Consider the following 16,507-nt stretch of genomic DNA (forward strand, 5'->3'; position numbering starts at 1 on the left):
TGTAATTGGGAGAGAACCCAACAATATATGAAGATTGTCAAAATGATCTATTACATAAATAAATAAACACATGTTGTGTCCAGCCTGCAGGTGTCACTGCCAGCAGCCTGTTAAAGCCCCATGCCTGCAACAGCAGCAACGGAGTGTGGGTGTCTGCCTGTCACCCAGCTGGGCCCTGAGTCAACAGCAGAGGGAAGAAGAAGAGACAGAGAGAAGGAAACCAGAAAGTAACCCTGCTGCAGACATGGACCTGCGGTCTGAGCTGCTCAAGTCCATCTGGTACGGTTTCACAGCCCTGGATCTGGAGAAGAGTGGTAAGGTCTCCAAGTCTCAGCTAAAGGTGAGTGGGGGGGTCCTCGACCTGGTAAATGAGACCTTTTCGACTTTGCTAACTCATTTCCTACCTTAGTTCATATTCCATCACGTGGGCTCGCACTGAGGAGGACGAGGTGAAAATATTCGAAATGCTCAGCAAACTAAATGTCACAAATGCATCTGCTGTTTGGTTTTCGTTACTTTTGAGTCTGTTCTTCAGGAACTAAGTGTGTCAGCAATCTGATCATCCTTGATATTTCCTCTGTTTTTAAAGCACATGCTGCCCAACAAGGAACAAATTTGTTCTCTATATTTCGAGTAAAACGCTTTCACTAGTGAAACAGGGCACAATATGCACCTCTGTCCAGCAACAGCAGGAGAGTAACAGTTTGCTCTCAGTCTGTATATGAATGGGAGCCCTCATCTCCTTGCCGTGCTGCTTACACTGGGCCTCCATGTACCAGCTTGTAGTGCAAAGGGTCCTCTGGCACAGGACCGGACCAGAGAACAGCAAGTTGAATAGACATGAGCGCGCGTACGTCATAAGTTCATTGTCACAGTGAGAGCAGGGAGAAAGTGGAAACATGTTGGGGATTGTTGTCTCTCGCCACACTCTATCAATGAAGCCACTGTATATTTGTTGATGTCACTGTTATGTCACTTTTTGGTCTTGCTGTGGATCAGAATCCATTTTTCGAGCCACCTCCACGTTCCTGCGACGTTTCGCCTGCCGCTGCCCGGCTCACAGCGAGTTAGTCTCATGACGGGGCTTATCCCTTCTCATGCATGCAGCCTGTGTACAGGCACCATCTTAAGACGTGCTCACAAGCGAGCAGTTTGCACGCCGCGGCCTCGAAATCAGCAGATGTTGTACTGCACAGGAGACTAGAGACAGGATGTGGTTATGGCTCAACACTGCTTGTCTGATAACATGCAACAGATACTTCAAGATGGTGCACACTCTCATTCCGAGATATTTTAAGTGATACTACTAGTAGTAGTACACTGATCATGTAGTAGTTTATGTTAAATTTAACTTACTCATCTTCTGACTTTTTAGCATGTCTTCTGGATATTTGATTTTCAGCTTTTATTGATTTGTCATTTAAATATTATATTTTATTTACATCAATTTACTTTTTTTTAAATAATTTTTATTAAAATGTTTGACTCTTTTTGAACACAAAAAGTTCAAACTTTTTGTGTTCAAACATTGGATCTTAAAATGTTTGCCATCTAGTGTAAAACGACACTACATTTAGTTTTCTATATTTGTCAAACTAATGTTTCATCATTTTTCAGGTGCTGTCCCACAACCTGTGCACAGTCTTGAGTATCCCACATGATCCAGTTGCTTTGGAGGAGCACTTCAGGGATGATGATGATGGTCCGGTTTCCAGTCAGGGTTACATGCCTTACCTCAACAAATACATCCTGGACAAGGTGAAAAGAAAAACACAACTAAGTGCTCTTTTTTGTTTTGTCAAATTGCAATGCTGTGTAGTCAATGATACAATTAGAGTTTCTGCATGTTTTTGTTGTAGGTTATTGAAGGCTCTTTCATTAAGGAAAACGTTGATGAGCTCTGTTGGACACTTACGGCAAAGAAAAACTACCAGACGGACAAAACCAGCAGCACCGTTCTGCCAGAGAGGGATGCTTTTCGGCTTTGGTGCCTTTTTAATTTTCTCTCTGAAGACAAGTACCCATTGATTATGGTACCTGATGAGGTAGGTTCAAATAGAATATATTTATTTTATTCCTTCACCCTCACTTATTGCAATTTCTATCACATAGCAAATACTTTTAAAAAAAGAAGCTTTTTCTTTATTTATGCCTGCTTGTAATGATAGTGACACTTGTTTCTAAATATAGCCACATGGATATTTCAAGTTTTTTTTTTTTTGTTGAGTAAATTCACTGTAGCCAGTGATCTGTGACCTAAAAAGTGGTGGTCGACCTTTTGCAACCACTTAGTACATCCTGCCTGACACCTTGTTTCTTGCCATCATGGAATGCAGTTCTCTTCTCATGCAGCAACGTGGGCTTGTTTCTCACTTGCAAACTCTTGTTTTGGTTTCCTGTCTGTTTTTCACAGCTCCTGCCAAGCGTTAGGCCTACATATCAAGGGCAGAGTAGTTTCGCTCATGCTGAGTTTCAGAAAACATTCTCCAGTTTTATTTTAGTACGTGTTTCACACCAACTGCAGTGCCAAGGAATCTGTGGCGTAATGAATATTATAGTGTCGTAAATCCAGTGACTAAAGCACATTTAATTTAGAATCAATGCAAATAAATGTTGCTCTTTAAAAAGGGCAGTCATCTTTACTGTGGCGTTTTATGTTGAAAACTGGAAACTACAAAATAAATTGGACAAATAAAGTAAAACCAGTCTGCTTTGATTGTATTTGGCAACAAAACCTTTATTGTGAATACCCCCCCTGTAATGAAGTGAAAAAAGAGGGTTGTCACTAAAATACAACCAAAATTATTGACGAAAATACAACAACAGATAACAAAAAGGTCCTTGATTATAGTAAAAATAAATCATTACCTCAGTTCTAGTACCTTCCTTAATGATGCAGGAAAGCTCTTGAGACGTTTGGTTTCTTTTCCTTCTCAGGTGGAGTACCTCCTCAAGAAGATCTGTATGGGTATGAGTATTGAGTTCAACTGTGTTGAATTGGAGGACTTCTTCTCCCAAGATTCAGTGCAGCAAACCGGCATTACTGTTTGGGTTTTTCTGGATATGATGAACTCAGGGAAGATGACCAGAGGAATTGATAAGAGCATAATCAGCATGGCCATAGAGGAAGTATACAGAGAGATAGTTGGCGATGTCCTCAAAGAGGTAGGAGACCTCCTTTGTTTTTGTTCGTAACATCCTCTGCATTGCGTTGGTGACATTATATGTGTCGACTGGAATGCATGCAGGGTTATCTGTGGAAGAAAGGCCAGCTGAGGAGAAACTGGAAGGAACGCTGGTTCACCTTAAGGCCGAGCAACTTGTGCTACTACACCGGGGAGGACCGCAAGGACTGTCAGGGCAACATTGTTCTGGATGGAAACTGCTGTGTGGAGGTAAGCAGCTGGAGGTGATCATCTTTCAAAGCTCAAAACTGTTAACACTGGAAAGAACTGTGGATTTTAACAACAATGTATTCTTTGTCATTTAATCCTGAAAATGAAGAAGTAGTTCTCATTTGATTTCTTTTGGACAAAAGTCAAAATATAATTTTTTGAAACCTGCGGTTCCCAACATGGGTGTTGGGACTCCCCCAAGCTGACACAAGATGATTAACACTTTTCTTTCCTTGTGAATTGCTGGGAAACTGTACCTCTTGAGGACAATTAAATTAAATTAAAACAGTTGTTGAATTGTTCACTAACATTAAGACGTGTGCAACAAGTTAGGAAGGGCAACTGTAAGGAAATTATTGAGCTGGGGAGGAGGACAGAACATTTTGTCTCCTTTAAAAAAAAAAAATCCACAATTATCACTCATCCCGCAATAGCAATGTGCTGCCTTAAGCTGTGACAATGAGTGAAGTTAAATTCTACTAATTTCCTCTGTGTTTCATCACGTTACTACTCCACCACTTGTTTTAGTCGTTACAACAGAACCTCACCTCAATGAGTTCGCGACATGTCGTAGGCTGGTTTAGTTTACATGGAAGTTAGCCCACTATGATGCAAAGGGTACACATCAAAAGTGTCCGCGGCTCTGAACATCCTGCGACATGGATTTGAATGATAATGTCCGTTCTTCTCTTTCTATTTCTATTTCTATGGCTGTAAGAAAAATCTGGTTTGGACATTCAGGTGTGAAAAAATACACCCAATCTTTCTTTTCTTTTCTTCTTTTCATTATAAGTATTCCTTTTCTGCGTCACGACCTATAAGTGCAACTTGACCTCAGACCGTTTGGTCGGGTGTGTTTTGCTAATTTGGCTACAACTGGCTAATGTAGCCTCAAGCCTTATCCAGAGATGTGGAGCGGACTACAGAGAGATTTGATAACCTCGTTTTTTTTCTGTTCAGATGCAGATTAAAGTGAAGATGAGAGCCGCTGTCGTTGCAACTGACATTTCACTAACCTCTCTAACCGCAAAGCCCTCCCCCTATTTTGGAACCTCCCTATCCCCAATCATTTTTAAAATTACAAAAAAAAAAACATTTTACACAGCCCCTAAATTGATAGCATAATATTCATGTGTCATAATCCAAAAGGTTTATAAAGTAACAATGGGTGGAAACTGAATGTTTCAGATTTCCTCACAGAGCTCAAGTGAACTGAACTAAAGATTAATCTCAGGAATGACCCATTCTGAATAAAAAGCCAGCGGCAGAAGAGCTGCAGGTTTGTTACCTGGGCAGATCAAGTCAATTATTAGCTCATCAATGCCACACAGTAAACCAAACAAACGTCTGGTCAAGTTCTGTTATTGTTTTTCAGCGAGACCACTACACACTGTTACCCCACAGAGAAACATGCAATCATTCTAAAACCATGCTTTATTATAGGAAGTACACGATCAAATATTATTTGGTCATTCAAAATGGATCAAAAACATCTTTTACCCTGTGAGTTCACTATTTTCTTTTTCTACTCACCACTGTTTATGAAGAATATGTTCATAACAAATGAAAAGTGAAAAGAGATATTTGTTCATATAAATGAGTGTTTTACTTGTTTAACAGGTGCTACCAGACCGGGACGGGAAAAGGTGCATGTTTTGTCTGAAAACCCTCTCCAAAACCTATGAGATGAGCGCCTCAGACACCAAACAGAGACAGGAGTGGACCACAGGTCAGAGGAGTGGGGCTCTCCTCCACTAAGGAAATTAGTCAACTAACTATGATTTTGTCAGCTAATTGATGAGTTGACTAAATCAGCAGATCTCTAAAACTGAGTTTATCCACAAACAAATATGCTCTTAGTTCATTAAAAGGTATAAACTATTACAAATTGACTAAAACTAAAATGACTAATGAGTTGACTAACAGACTAAGAGAGTGCAGCACTGGACAGGAGACTCACATTCACTGATATTGTTCACTGATAAGTCATGGATTGATCTTAAAAGCTTCATATAAGGACATTTAATATGATCTTCTTCACAGCCATTCAAACAGCTATCAGGCTACACGTGGAGGGGAAAAACTCCCTCCACAAAGATCTGAAGCTAAAGCGACGTGAACACCGCGAGCAGCGGGAGAAGAGACAGCAGGCCAAGGAGGAGGAGCTGCAGAGGTTGCGGGCCCTGCAGGAGGAACGGGAGCGTAAGCTGGCGGAGCTGGATCTCCTGAAGGAGGCACAAAAGCAGGCTCAGGCACTCCTGGAGCAGGACGAGCAGAGGAGGCGCCAGCAGCATGAACAGCTGCAGCAGGCCCTGGAAGTCCAGCTGAAAGAGGCTGAAGAGGTGCGTGTGGAGTGTGTTGTGGATTCACGGTTCGAGTAAAAGGTGTGAACGTTCATTCCTATGCTTCTTGCTGTGTGTTTCAAGGCTCGGGTCAGCATGCAGGCGGAGATGGCTCTGAAAGAGGAGGAGGCAGAGAGGCAAAGGAAGAGGATCCAGGAACTGGAGGAGATGCAGAAGCGTTTGGAGGAAGCGCTGCAGCTGGAGATCAAAGCCAGGCGGGATGAGGAGGCCTTCCGCTACGCTCAAGCAGGGTAGATTCATCTCCCACCCCATCTCCGCTTATTCATGATGAGAGACATTAATGCACTTTCACGGCACAATCAGAAGTCATTTGTTTTGGTTTAAGAGCCTCCGAAAAACAATCTGGTCACTGTAGGAAGGGAGCTGCTCTTGTGTGCAGCTCAGCTGTCGAAAGGAGCTCATGTTGCGTTATGTTCCTGAGGAAGTAGAGCCGCCGACAGAGGAAGTTGTCAAGCGCTGCCATCAGTCAGATCTATTGTGCCGCTGTGCTCTCTCAACCTTTTCAAGTAAAAGTGATCACATTAATCTGCATCAGCTTCCGTGTATAATAGCTCACTGAAATGTTTGAAGCATTATATGAATATGTGTCAGTCATACATTCTTCATGAAACTGTTATTGTTTGTGTCCAGGTTACTGGCTGAGGAGGAGGAGAAAATGAAGGCCCTGATGTCCCTGCAGGAGGAACAGGAGGAGTACATCCTGAAGACACAGCGGGAGAAGCAGGAGCTGAAACAGGAAATGGAGGTCAAGTGCCGGTCCCTGGAAGAGGCTCAGCGCCAGCTGGAGGAGGTCCGCGCCAATCGGCACAGGGTTGACCAGGATGTAGTGGTAAGGAAACAGCCATCTCATATTTAAATAATAATAATATTTAATTTTATGTTGCACAGCTGTTAAGTTTAATTATTTTATTAACAAAACAGACAGCTATCGTTTTCTTTACTTCAAACATTTAAAAAAAAGGTTTAAACAATATAGTCTGACTGGTCCTCTTATGTATGCAGCGGCTTATCCTGTCCTTTGGAGACTTTATGTGACTCATTTCATGAATTTTACATTTGATGAGGATATTACTAGTGCAAAGGGGGGTGTCATATCCGTTTTGCTAATCTCCTTTAAGAGAGCCAGTATTGTAAATGCCTCTATGTTGTAAATGTCAATTATTTTCCCCTTAATGTGATAGAACATTGTAACCTTGCTTGATTACTATTATTTGTCTTTCTTTGTAATGCCAACAGTAGTTTATTTCTTTATGGTTTGTAGGCAACGCAGGTTTTAATGAGATGATTTTTTTTCTGACAGGCTGCCCAGCGGAAACTTCGCCAGGCGAGCACCAACGTCAAACACTGGAACGTCCAGATGAACCGACTGATGCGACCAATCGGACCGGGAGGTAGCCTACGTGTCCCATCTCCCATCCAATATCACAGAATCCATCCAAATTCACAAATTGTAACAACATTTACAGAAAATCAGCAAAAGCAAACGCAGTTAAGACTTGTTTCCATTGACTACCGCTTGCATACATTAGAAGTTGATCATATTGAGGTAAACAGCTGATTCTCCTGACGAGTGCCGTTATACCATGTCAGAAGGGCGCGACAAGATGATGTAATTAAAAGAGTGCCATTGCAAAACCTCAGATAGTGGAAATATGTTAGTTCATGTATTAATTTGAGGAACATTAAACAACCATGTAGTCTCATCGCTCCACACAGATCTGATGTTTTCAGTGTTTCTATCCTGTTTTTATGTGCAAATTGAAAATGTGCATAAAAATAGGTGGAGGGCACATTTTGATCAGCTAGAGTGTCTCCTGTGAAAAAGGTCTATTGTCTGATAATAAAACGTTCGACTGTTTCACTGACAATTGACGTCATTCTGTGGTGACATATGGTCATGTATGTTTTATGCTACAGCAACATTTGAATTACCTCTCCAGAGTGTATTGTGGGTTGCTAAATGCCAGCGCTAACTGTGTTTCAGCTTCCTCATCTCCAAACCGCTATATCTGATTTCACTCGCCGGCTATAAACAGTCTCTCCATTTTTTCTGAACTGAATTTGTTTTTGCTGTTTTTAGAGAAGAGACCGTCGTTGGGAAGCTCCTTCTCAAGCTTCCAGATCCCGACACAGAGAGATCCTGGGCTGCGTCTCAGAAGAAGATCAGGATCAGAGGATCAGGACGAGGCGAGCAAAGAAAACGTTGACAGCAGAGCTGGATGTGATTTAGAGAAACGCCACTCCCATGCCTCTAATGGAGACATGGACATCCCCTAAAAACACGAGGCAGAGAGGCTGCATACGTCACGGCGAGAGATGAAACCGGTGGAACATCTACACTTAAAACTGAATTTACTACCAACAGTACTACCATTTCCATTAAATGTTAAATTTACTGACCTCATTTCACAGAGAGAAACAGTCTAAAACATTTTAATGATATGATGCATTTGCAGATTCAACTAATGCTTTTAATGCAGCACCCTGTGTGAGGCCTGAACATAAACGATACCTCAGTGCAAAGAAAATGAGCTATAAGCAAGATCCTGAAAGTACAATGTAAGTTGTGATGTTTAAAGTTTTTTTTGTTTAGCTCTGTAATATAGACACATAACAATGTTTAATTTTTACATATGTATATGGCTTTTTTTTACATAAAAAGTTGGTTCAGTATTATAGTTTATCTTCCTTGATAAACAGGAAAAGAGAGAGAGACAGAATCTGCCATTGAACTTCCTGTTTCTTTTGCAAGTTCTCTAGCAAATTATTAACATAAATGTAAATAAAAGAGTGAATTGATGCCGTAACCTGATTTCTGCCTGTATCTTTACCGTGTTAAATTATGTGCAGCATGCAATTCAAAGAAACTGTAATCTTGAGTGTCAATAAAGTCTACTGATACTTTACATGAGTAGTTTAAATAAATCCTATTCAAATAAGTACATTAAAGTAATAAAATAGACATCTTAATTTCAAAGTCAACACAGTGGAACAAGTTGAAACCCATGCTGCTGAATTTGCAACTTGCACTTCCGCTTAGGTTTGAAATTTGAGCCCACGTCATTTGTTCAATGTGGAAATGTGTCATCGCTGACTAATTTAACTGCTCTCACAAATACAATCAAACGAGTGAACAGAGACATCCACTGACGCACAGGGCAAACTACATTTTTGTAATCCGTAATTGTTTTTTTGTTTTTTTCAAGTCGCATTGTCTACATATACCGGTTTTATCTGTCAATATTAAAAATGTTCCTTTTCTTTTTGGGATCTATTTTTCACCTTGCTATACTATAATATATATATATAATATACAGCTTTCAGAGTGACATTAAAACCACAAAATACATAAATACAAACAAATACATAAAAAATACAGTACTAACGTGGATGTTCTTGTTTTCTATATAGGTGGGTGATTTTAGCCACCAAAATATTTTATCATTTTTTGTTTTTTTAAAGCTACATCATGGTAACACTTGCTGGGGTTTGGACACTTCCTTGCTTTGCCTGGTATGTAAACGTTGGGTATAAACAATCATTAGATTAATACATTTTGCTTCTCCAGTGCATTTTGTCATGCAATCCAACCCATCTATCTAGTGAAGTCAAACGTATTTATTTAAAATAAAATCACAAATGTGCTTCAAAGGGGCTGGAAAGCTTAATTTCAGCAGATGTGATCCGAAGCTTTGCAGCATCACTGCAGATCCAAGATAAATATCCATGTAGCAGAATACAGAAACAACAGCACATCATTATAACAGAGACCGAGGATCCCCAGAAAGTTGTTTGTTGGATCCAGCCTGAAGTGTGTGTGTGCGTGGGCGCGTGCATGTGCGTTATGTTGTCCTGACATGTGACGATGAGGAGGAGGAGGAGGAGGAGAGGGGGCAGTGAAGCAAAGCAAAGCTAGGAACAACAAGGAGAGTCGGGGAGGGGATTATTAGTCTACATGCTTATCTACATGTGATATGTTAGCGGAGAAAAAGTGTCCAAACTGTTTTTCTTTTCGTCTCGAGCTCAGCGGTGGGTCTGCTACGCGAAGGCCCGAGTCCATCTAAGTTTACGTGACCAGTCTGACGTTAGCTCCCGCTGCTAGCTAACTCCTGCCGCTGGTGACTTCAAACAACTTGTCAACAGCCGATCGATCCCGACCGGGACCGTTTTTCGCTACGTGTGTGTGTGTTTTAGCCTGCTGGCAAAATTCTCGCAGCGTGAACATCTTGTGAACCAGCAGCAGCATTTGGGAGAGGTAAGCGACATTGGCAAGCCTGTGAACGTTATTTAAAAGGCACACACGGGAATGTGGGTCAGCCACGCTAACAGCTAGTAGTAGTCAGCATTCAAGGTTAGTAGCTAACTAGCTAAGTTAGCTAGCGGTGCCGACTCTCTTCGACGGCCGACTGAAATGCTAAAGCTACTTATCTATGTGTTTTCTTTTCAGTAAAACAAAAAAAGAAAAAAGTTTGACTGTTGTCATGTTTGTCACTGAGCCGACTTTTAATTCCTCGACTGCTTGTATCCAGTTATAGTCCTGTCACACACAGCAATGTTGGAAGATATTTCTAGGGCAGTGTGACAGGTTGTGTGTGCTGGACAGGTCTTTACAGTTCACGATCTGGTGTGTTTTGGTGCCACAACTTTATGAAGACAACGTTTAGACGTTGGGCCATCATGTAATGACAATATGAACTGGGAAACATTAATAGATTTGTATTAAGTACGCGCTGTCTGTCCGGGCACGGCTACATACATGGACGGATTAATCCACTAGGGGGCCGCAGGACAAATATTTAACCCCTACCCCCCAAAGCACTCTCCCCTACTGCCCTCCACCAGCGATCAACACAGCTCGGTGTGTACATAGTGCATGCACCCTGTCCCCTTAAAGCACCCAAGTACACCGTGCACCCTACCATGGAACTGAGGCAAACAATAATACAGATGTCTCCCAGCAATAGAGACAAAGTTTACTTTTAAAGATAGCTGAAATATTTAGGGAACAGAAAAGCCAACCCAAAAGCTGAGTTTGGCTTAGCGCTCTTGAATTGTGGAGTCCTTTTTTATATCTTTATTGAAATGTGGCCCTTATATATGTTAAGTGTTTATTTTTAAAATGTTAATTTCATCCTCACATAAATGAGAAAGTGTCTCCTGGTGTGTTAGACCCATGTGGGCATGTTGCTTAAAAATGAGCAGGACTGCTATGTCGCTATATTAGATTTTTATATGATCCTTGAAGTGCCTTGATTTCAGTTATTAGCAAAACACACTCCTAATTGACTGCAATGTTTATTTTAGTGTTTTCTCAATTCATCTTCCAGAATGTCTACTATATCATACAATTGCCCTGATGGAGGATTGTATGCATATTACCCAAATAAAGTCGTTGCAAATTTATCTTCATTCAAAATTGAGGTGTTTAGTTAGGAGTCTTGATGGTCTGAGGCCCCTGCTTGTCTTTTCCAGTTGCCTAGTAAGTAATCCAGGCATGCCTACACAGCGTGTGTATATCATGTCATAAGCCTATTACTATCAAGGACATTCCCTGGCTGTTCAAACACAACCTGTAGTAATGGACTGACTGGGGAAAGGACACCTAAATAAACACGCTGTCCAAGATAAGTAAATGCATTCATTTCAGTTATGAGTGATATGCTGCCCTGAAGCTAAATAGCCACATTATATATGCATTTAACCAGTGTGCTTAACGGACGCTAAGTGGAGGATTTTTGCTCTGCAACATGTTTTGACAAGTGCAATGCTCGGTTTGGCTAGTGAGTGCGAGTGGTCACTGGAATTGGACTGTTAACCACTCGCATGCTGGATCTCATAGTAAGGTTGGATGATATGTTGACTTTTGAGGCAGGTTAACCGTGATGTTGTGGTCATTCTGGCACTGTATGTAATCCACATGTTATGTATATGTTATTCATTTTTATATTGCTTATTTAAAGTATTCTATTCTTCAATAGTGAAACTATGATGGCAACGTGACAGGAGGGGAGCCGCTGAGTCAGCTTAAACAGCATCCATGGAAGGTACAGAGCAGCACGACAGGGTGAACGGCCACCGCAAGCCCAAATCCCCCCGGGACAAGGCTGATGTCAGGTGGACGCCGCCTGAGGGAGAGTCTGGAGGTTCAGACAGCTGTGGGGGGACAAGTGTGTCAGAGCTGACGGACCTGCAAGAGTTAAAGGCCAGGGGAAGTGAGGATGAGGAGGAAAAGGAGGAGACAGAGGTAGTTCCACCCTCTAAAAGCCTAAAAGGGGACCAGAAAAAAAAAGAGAAAAATGGTCTGGATAAGGACGTAAACAATCACAAAATGAAAAACAGCGGTGCAGCTTCCAGCTACACAGGTAAGAACTTTATTTCCAAATCCCACGACTTGATGCATAGTACCATTTTGTATGTATGCAATGAAGAAAAACTATAGTTCAGAATTGTATTTATTTAACTGAAAATCTCTGAGATTGCCACTTTAATAGTTGTGTTTTTTTTTTAATGCAGACCTGTCTCATACCTCATCACCCTCGCTGTCCGAACAGCTGCGTCTTGGCCAAGAAGACAGCGCAGCCTCTGGGATCAGCGTGGAGTGTAAGGTCTGCGGGGACAAGGCCTCTGGCTTTCATTATGGCGTGCATGCCTGTGAGGGTTGCAAGGTAATCCAGTGTGTGGTACAGCAGACTAGATGAATAAGATTACAAAGTTTGACAACAGCATTGTTGTGTTGTCTGATACGAGTTGCTGAACCGGTTCTATTGTTTCCAAATCAGGGCTTTTTCCGGCGAACCGTGCGGATGAAACTGGAATACGATCGCTGTGAGCGTTCCTGCAAGATTCAGAAGAAGAATCGTAACAAGTGCCAATATTGTCGCTTCCAGAAGTGCCTGTCTTTGGGAATGTCGCATGATGGTGAGAGGGAAAATATTTTAGCAGATGGTTAAATGGTAAATTGACCTGCATTTTTTGAAGAGAAAATACATTTTTTTATCTTTCTCGTCTCATGCAATTTGGAAACATGGAGTTACACTAGTATTATTGAAGTGGTGGTGGAAACAGTGATGTTTTTTATTAACAAAAATGTTGCTAACAACGAACCTGTTGCAAAAACAAAATGGATGTGATTTACTCCTGTTGTATTCACTAAAAATAAGACCAGCATGTGTGTGCGTTTATCCAGCTATCCGATATGGACGTATGCCTGAGGCGGAGAGGAAGAAGCTGGTGGCAGGCCTGCTTGCAGAAGAACTGAACCTCAGCAAACCAGGTGGCTCGGACCTGAAGACGTTGGCCAAACAAGTCAACGCAGCATACCTGAAGAACCTCAGTTTGACCAAGAAGAAGGCCCGCAGCATCCTGTCGGGCAAAACCAGCAGCACCTCGGTATGCTCTTGTAGCTTCGTCCTGGCCTTGCATATGAAATGTTTAGATAAAACATGATCATCAATGGGTCACAGGACTATGTTATTGCATCTATTGTAAGGGAACTGTTGATTTGACCCTGAACTGTTGGTTGCTTGAAATGCTATCCTTTGTGAAATTGGAGCATACTGTATTGTTTTAATCAGCATATCTTTTTTTCTGGTTTAAAGCTTAGTCAGAAAAAATGCAAGATAACCACAAAGTAGCTGTTAACATATAATCCATTCTTGTGTTTTATGCTCGTACCGTGAAGTCTTTGAAGTTACAGATGATCATTTATGAAGACATTTTTTTTTTCTCCTCATTTCAGCCGTTTGTGATCTACGATATGGACACACTCTGGAAGGCAGAAAGTGGTTTGGTGTGGAGCCAGCTAGTTCCAGGAGCGCCCCTGACCAAGGAGATCGGGGTCCATGTGTTCTACCGTTGCCAGTGCACCACAGTGGAGACTGTGCGAGAGCTCACTGAGTTTGCCAAGAGCATTCCAGGGTTTGTGGACCTCTACCTTAACGACCAGGTGAGTCTCCTGCGCTACACAAAAAGATTATTTGTATGCGGCTGATTGTTTTAGGCCCTAATTGACAATTGTCCGTGTGCTCTCTGCAGGTGACTTTGCTGAAGTACGGAGTGCACGAGGCTATTTTTGCCATGCTGCCCTCTCTCATGAACAAAGATGGACTGCTGGTGGCCAACGGTAAAGGCTTTGTGACCAGGGAGTTCCTGCGCAGCTTAAGAAAGCCCTTCAGTGAGATCATGGAGCCCAAGTTTGAGTTTGCTGTCAAGTTTAATGCTCTGGAGCTGGATGACAGTGACCTGGCCCTGTTTGTTGCTGCCATTATTCTCTGTGGAGGTGAGACTAAAGGGTTTTTTTTGTTTTGTTTTTTTTGTATGAATATGTCACTGCTCGGTATGTTGATCATGGTCAGTTCTAAAGTCAAAGACAGCATCTTAAATGGATTAATAATTTTTATTTGGTTAATCCATTTTATGCCTCATGCTGGATCAAGGTAATGATGAAGTAATTATATCGTTAGAGACTGCTGTTATGTACTGGAACTACTAAAATAATTATAATAAGTTTTTTTTTCCCATCATACTTTTGGTGTGTCATTTGAAAGGTCTTAAAAAATGGATTTGTCCTGTCGCAGAATCCGGAAGAAACCCTGTATGTTTGCTTAGCATAAATTGTGACTCATCACATGGCGTATCTTGTTCTCCCAGATCGTCCCGGGCTCATGAACGTGAGGCAGGTGGAGCAGAGTCAGGACAACATCCTGCAAGCTCTGGACTTACACCTACATGCAAACCACTCTGACTCAGCCTACCTCTTCCCCAAGCTGCTGCAGAAGATGGCCGACCTCCGTCAGCTAGTTACCGAGAATGTCCAGCTTGTCCAGAAGATCAAAAAGACTGAGTCGGAGACTTCACTCCACCCTCTACTACAGGAGATCTACAAAGACATGTATTAGCATCTCCGGCACAGACTGCATTTAGCAATACTGTTACAGATTGAATTTACATTCATGATACTACACTGCATTCAGTAGAAGCACTGTTCCACGTTACGGGCATGGATTTTAATGTGCAGATGAGGCAAAGTCACGTGGAAAGGATAACACAATCAGCAAAGTCTTCTAAATGTCAGCATTACCCTCAGCACAGTTGTGCGTGTGTGTGCGTGTGTGTGTGCGTGTGTGTCAGAGTGAGAGTGTGAGAGATGAGCATCTGGAATCATTTGCTGAAAGTCCTAGTTTCCCACAACGGTCACTTAACAGAGAGAATGATTTGTTTTCTCACCGAGGCTGCTCCTGTTACATTCTAATAGCAAAGCTGACCCCAGAGCAGCGTCTAGAGAGGGTTTCTCCTCATTCTTTTTTCGGCTCTGTGTTTGTCTGAAGGGAAAGCATTTCAGGTTCTGACACCAATGGCATAGCTTAAATAGAGAAGAGCCATAACGTTTGTACTGTGCAAGAGTTTCTTATGATGCCAATGTTTGGTAGAGTGATTGTTCTCAGACTTTTGGTAAAGCTGAAGATGCACAAATTGGTTTTTGTTTACATCATTCATCATCATCATCATCATCATCATCATCAATGGCCGCTTCTTTGCCATTTGGTTAACAGAACACAAACTGGGCTGGCTCCAGCAGTGTAGAGCTCTCTCAAAGCAGCTGTCTGTGCAATACCGTTTCCATTTTTTAATAAATGTGGAGATCCAAGTTATAAAGGTTTTGTCTTGAAGCCATCTACCCAAGTGGTAACTAATGGACTATGCTGCACAGATTTTTGTCTCTAAACTGACACTATAAACACGTTACCCATTGAAGTACAAGGGACCGCATGTTTTTTTTTTTTTTTTTTTTTTTGAGACACGCAAATGATCATGAATTTGCCATTTTAAGGTTTAGCTTTTCTTAGTTTATTCTTTGTAATTGTCACTAATTATTTGTAATTGTTGATTATATTTTTAAGGGCAAAAACATGAATGATATTGTTTTATGTATTAAGTACATTGTGTTCTTTCATATAACATGCCTGCCTATTTAGTTTAGGTTGTACCAAATATATTGTCAAGCAACGAAACGTATCCTTTATGAGGAATTTGGATTTCACACCTGAAGCAGGATTTACCTAACACCAGCATACTGTACCACCAGATCATTATTGGGAAAAATTGATGATTAGAAACCAAATTCAGCATCTCATATCATACCTTCTGTATTCACACAAGATATAACTACAGTCCTTGATACTACCCTTTTGTGTACAGTCTGATATGTCTTGTAATGGGAGACACAAAGTGTAACAGTCTTAGAGTACTGTAGCCAGCATCCATAAGGTTTTTTTTCTTACCCTTATATTCATTTTTTTAAACTATACTTGTCTATGTCAGGACTGGTGCACCCAGTTCACCTTCAGAAATCTCCTCCTCGTGCTCTTAATCTGTCTTGATCCCGATCTACCTCTAATGTATGATCTGTGACATTATTTCCACGGTCTCATCTGATCTCTGACATTTGTTGTTCTTGCCTTAATTCTTGCTGTTTGGTACACGTTGCAAATTTGACATTATAGGCTGATGTGCCGTGTTTCCTACATAGTAAAGGGTGTGAATGGATAAAACAAGAAATCGTACACCAAAAAAGTTGATGTAAGCTACCTCTCTGCCTGTCTAAGTGATGGATCAACACATTTGTTCACTAAAACATGTTAAGACTTGAAATAATTTCGACCTTATAGTCACATGTAACATCTGCAAATCTAGTTTAGTTACATCTTACTTATAAACTTTATTAGAAATATTAACACTGATGTTCTCTCT

The 16,507-nt window shown here is 41.3% G+C and overlaps 2 protein-coding genes across 3 annotated transcripts; both read left to right on the forward strand.

Annotated features, from left to right (window-relative positions):
* Positions 1 to 138: 138 nt before the first annotated feature.
* On the forward strand, positions 139 to 8,664 carry LOC311016807 (differentially expressed in FDCP 6 homolog). 2 transcript variants are annotated; one of them, XM_084014754.1, is made up of 12 exons: positions 139 to 340; positions 1,618 to 1,758; positions 1,860 to 2,045; positions 2,938 to 3,165; positions 3,249 to 3,395; positions 4,839 to 4,898; positions 5,016 to 5,124; positions 5,439 to 5,737; positions 5,822 to 5,988; positions 6,389 to 6,587; positions 7,059 to 7,149; positions 7,839 to 8,664. In XM_084014754.1, exons 1-12 carry the CDS (start codon positions 245 to 247, stop codon positions 8,033 to 8,035), a joined length of 1,920 nt encoding a protein of 639 aa, XP_083870880.1. In that variant the 5' UTR covers positions 139 to 244; the 3' UTR covers positions 8,036 to 8,664. The 2 variants fall into 2 exon arrangements, with proteins under 2 accessions (XP_083870880.1, XP_083870881.1); XM_084014755.1 differs by lacking the exon at positions 4,839 to 4,898.
* Positions 8,665 to 9,677: 1,013 nt separating this feature from the next.
* On the forward strand, positions 9,678 to 16,491 carry ppardb (peroxisome proliferator-activated receptor delta b). Its single transcript, XM_084016262.1, has 8 exons — positions 9,678 to 10,013; positions 11,737 to 12,120; positions 12,272 to 12,423; positions 12,538 to 12,676; positions 12,945 to 13,147; positions 13,497 to 13,703; positions 13,793 to 14,036; positions 14,408 to 16,491. Exons 2-8 carry the CDS (start codon positions 11,796 to 11,798, stop codon positions 14,653 to 14,655), a joined length of 1,518 nt encoding a protein of 505 aa, XP_083872388.1. The 5' UTR covers positions 9,678 to 10,013; positions 11,737 to 11,795; the 3' UTR covers positions 14,656 to 16,491.
* Positions 16,492 to 16,507: the final 16 nt, after the last annotated feature.

Source organism: Eutrigla gurnardus (assembly GCF_963514095.1).
Source record: "Eutrigla gurnardus genome assembly, chromosome: 8".
In the NCBI taxonomy this organism is placed as follows: domain Eukaryota; kingdom Metazoa; phylum Chordata; class Actinopteri; order Perciformes; family Triglidae; genus Eutrigla; species Eutrigla gurnardus.

Bases quoted from the DNA above. Each gene is read 5' to 3' on its own strand.
- LOC311016807 (XM_084014754.1), top strand. From the start codon at position 245: ATGGACCTGCGGTCTGAGCTGCTCAAGTCCATCTGGTACGGTTTCACA. The intron at 4,899-5,015 runs GTGAGTTCACTA...CTTGTTTAACAG, and splicing joins TCAAAAACATCTTTTACCCT to GTGCTACCAGACCGGGACGG. The intron at 6,588-7,058 runs GTAAGGAAACAG...TTTTTCTGACAG, and splicing joins GGGTTGACCAGGATGTAGTG to GCTGCCCAGCGGAAACTTCG.
- ppardb (XM_084016262.1), top strand. From the start codon at position 11,796: ATGGAAGGTACAGAGCAGCACGACAGGGTGAACGGCCACCGCAAGCCC. The intron at 12,121-12,271 runs GTAAGAACTTTA...TTTTTAATGCAG, and splicing joins TGCAGCTTCCAGCTACACAG to ACCTGTCTCATACCTCATCA. The intron at 14,037-14,407 runs GTGAGACTAAAG...TTGTTCTCCCAG, and splicing joins TGCCATTATTCTCTGTGGAG to ATCGTCCCGGGCTCATGAAC.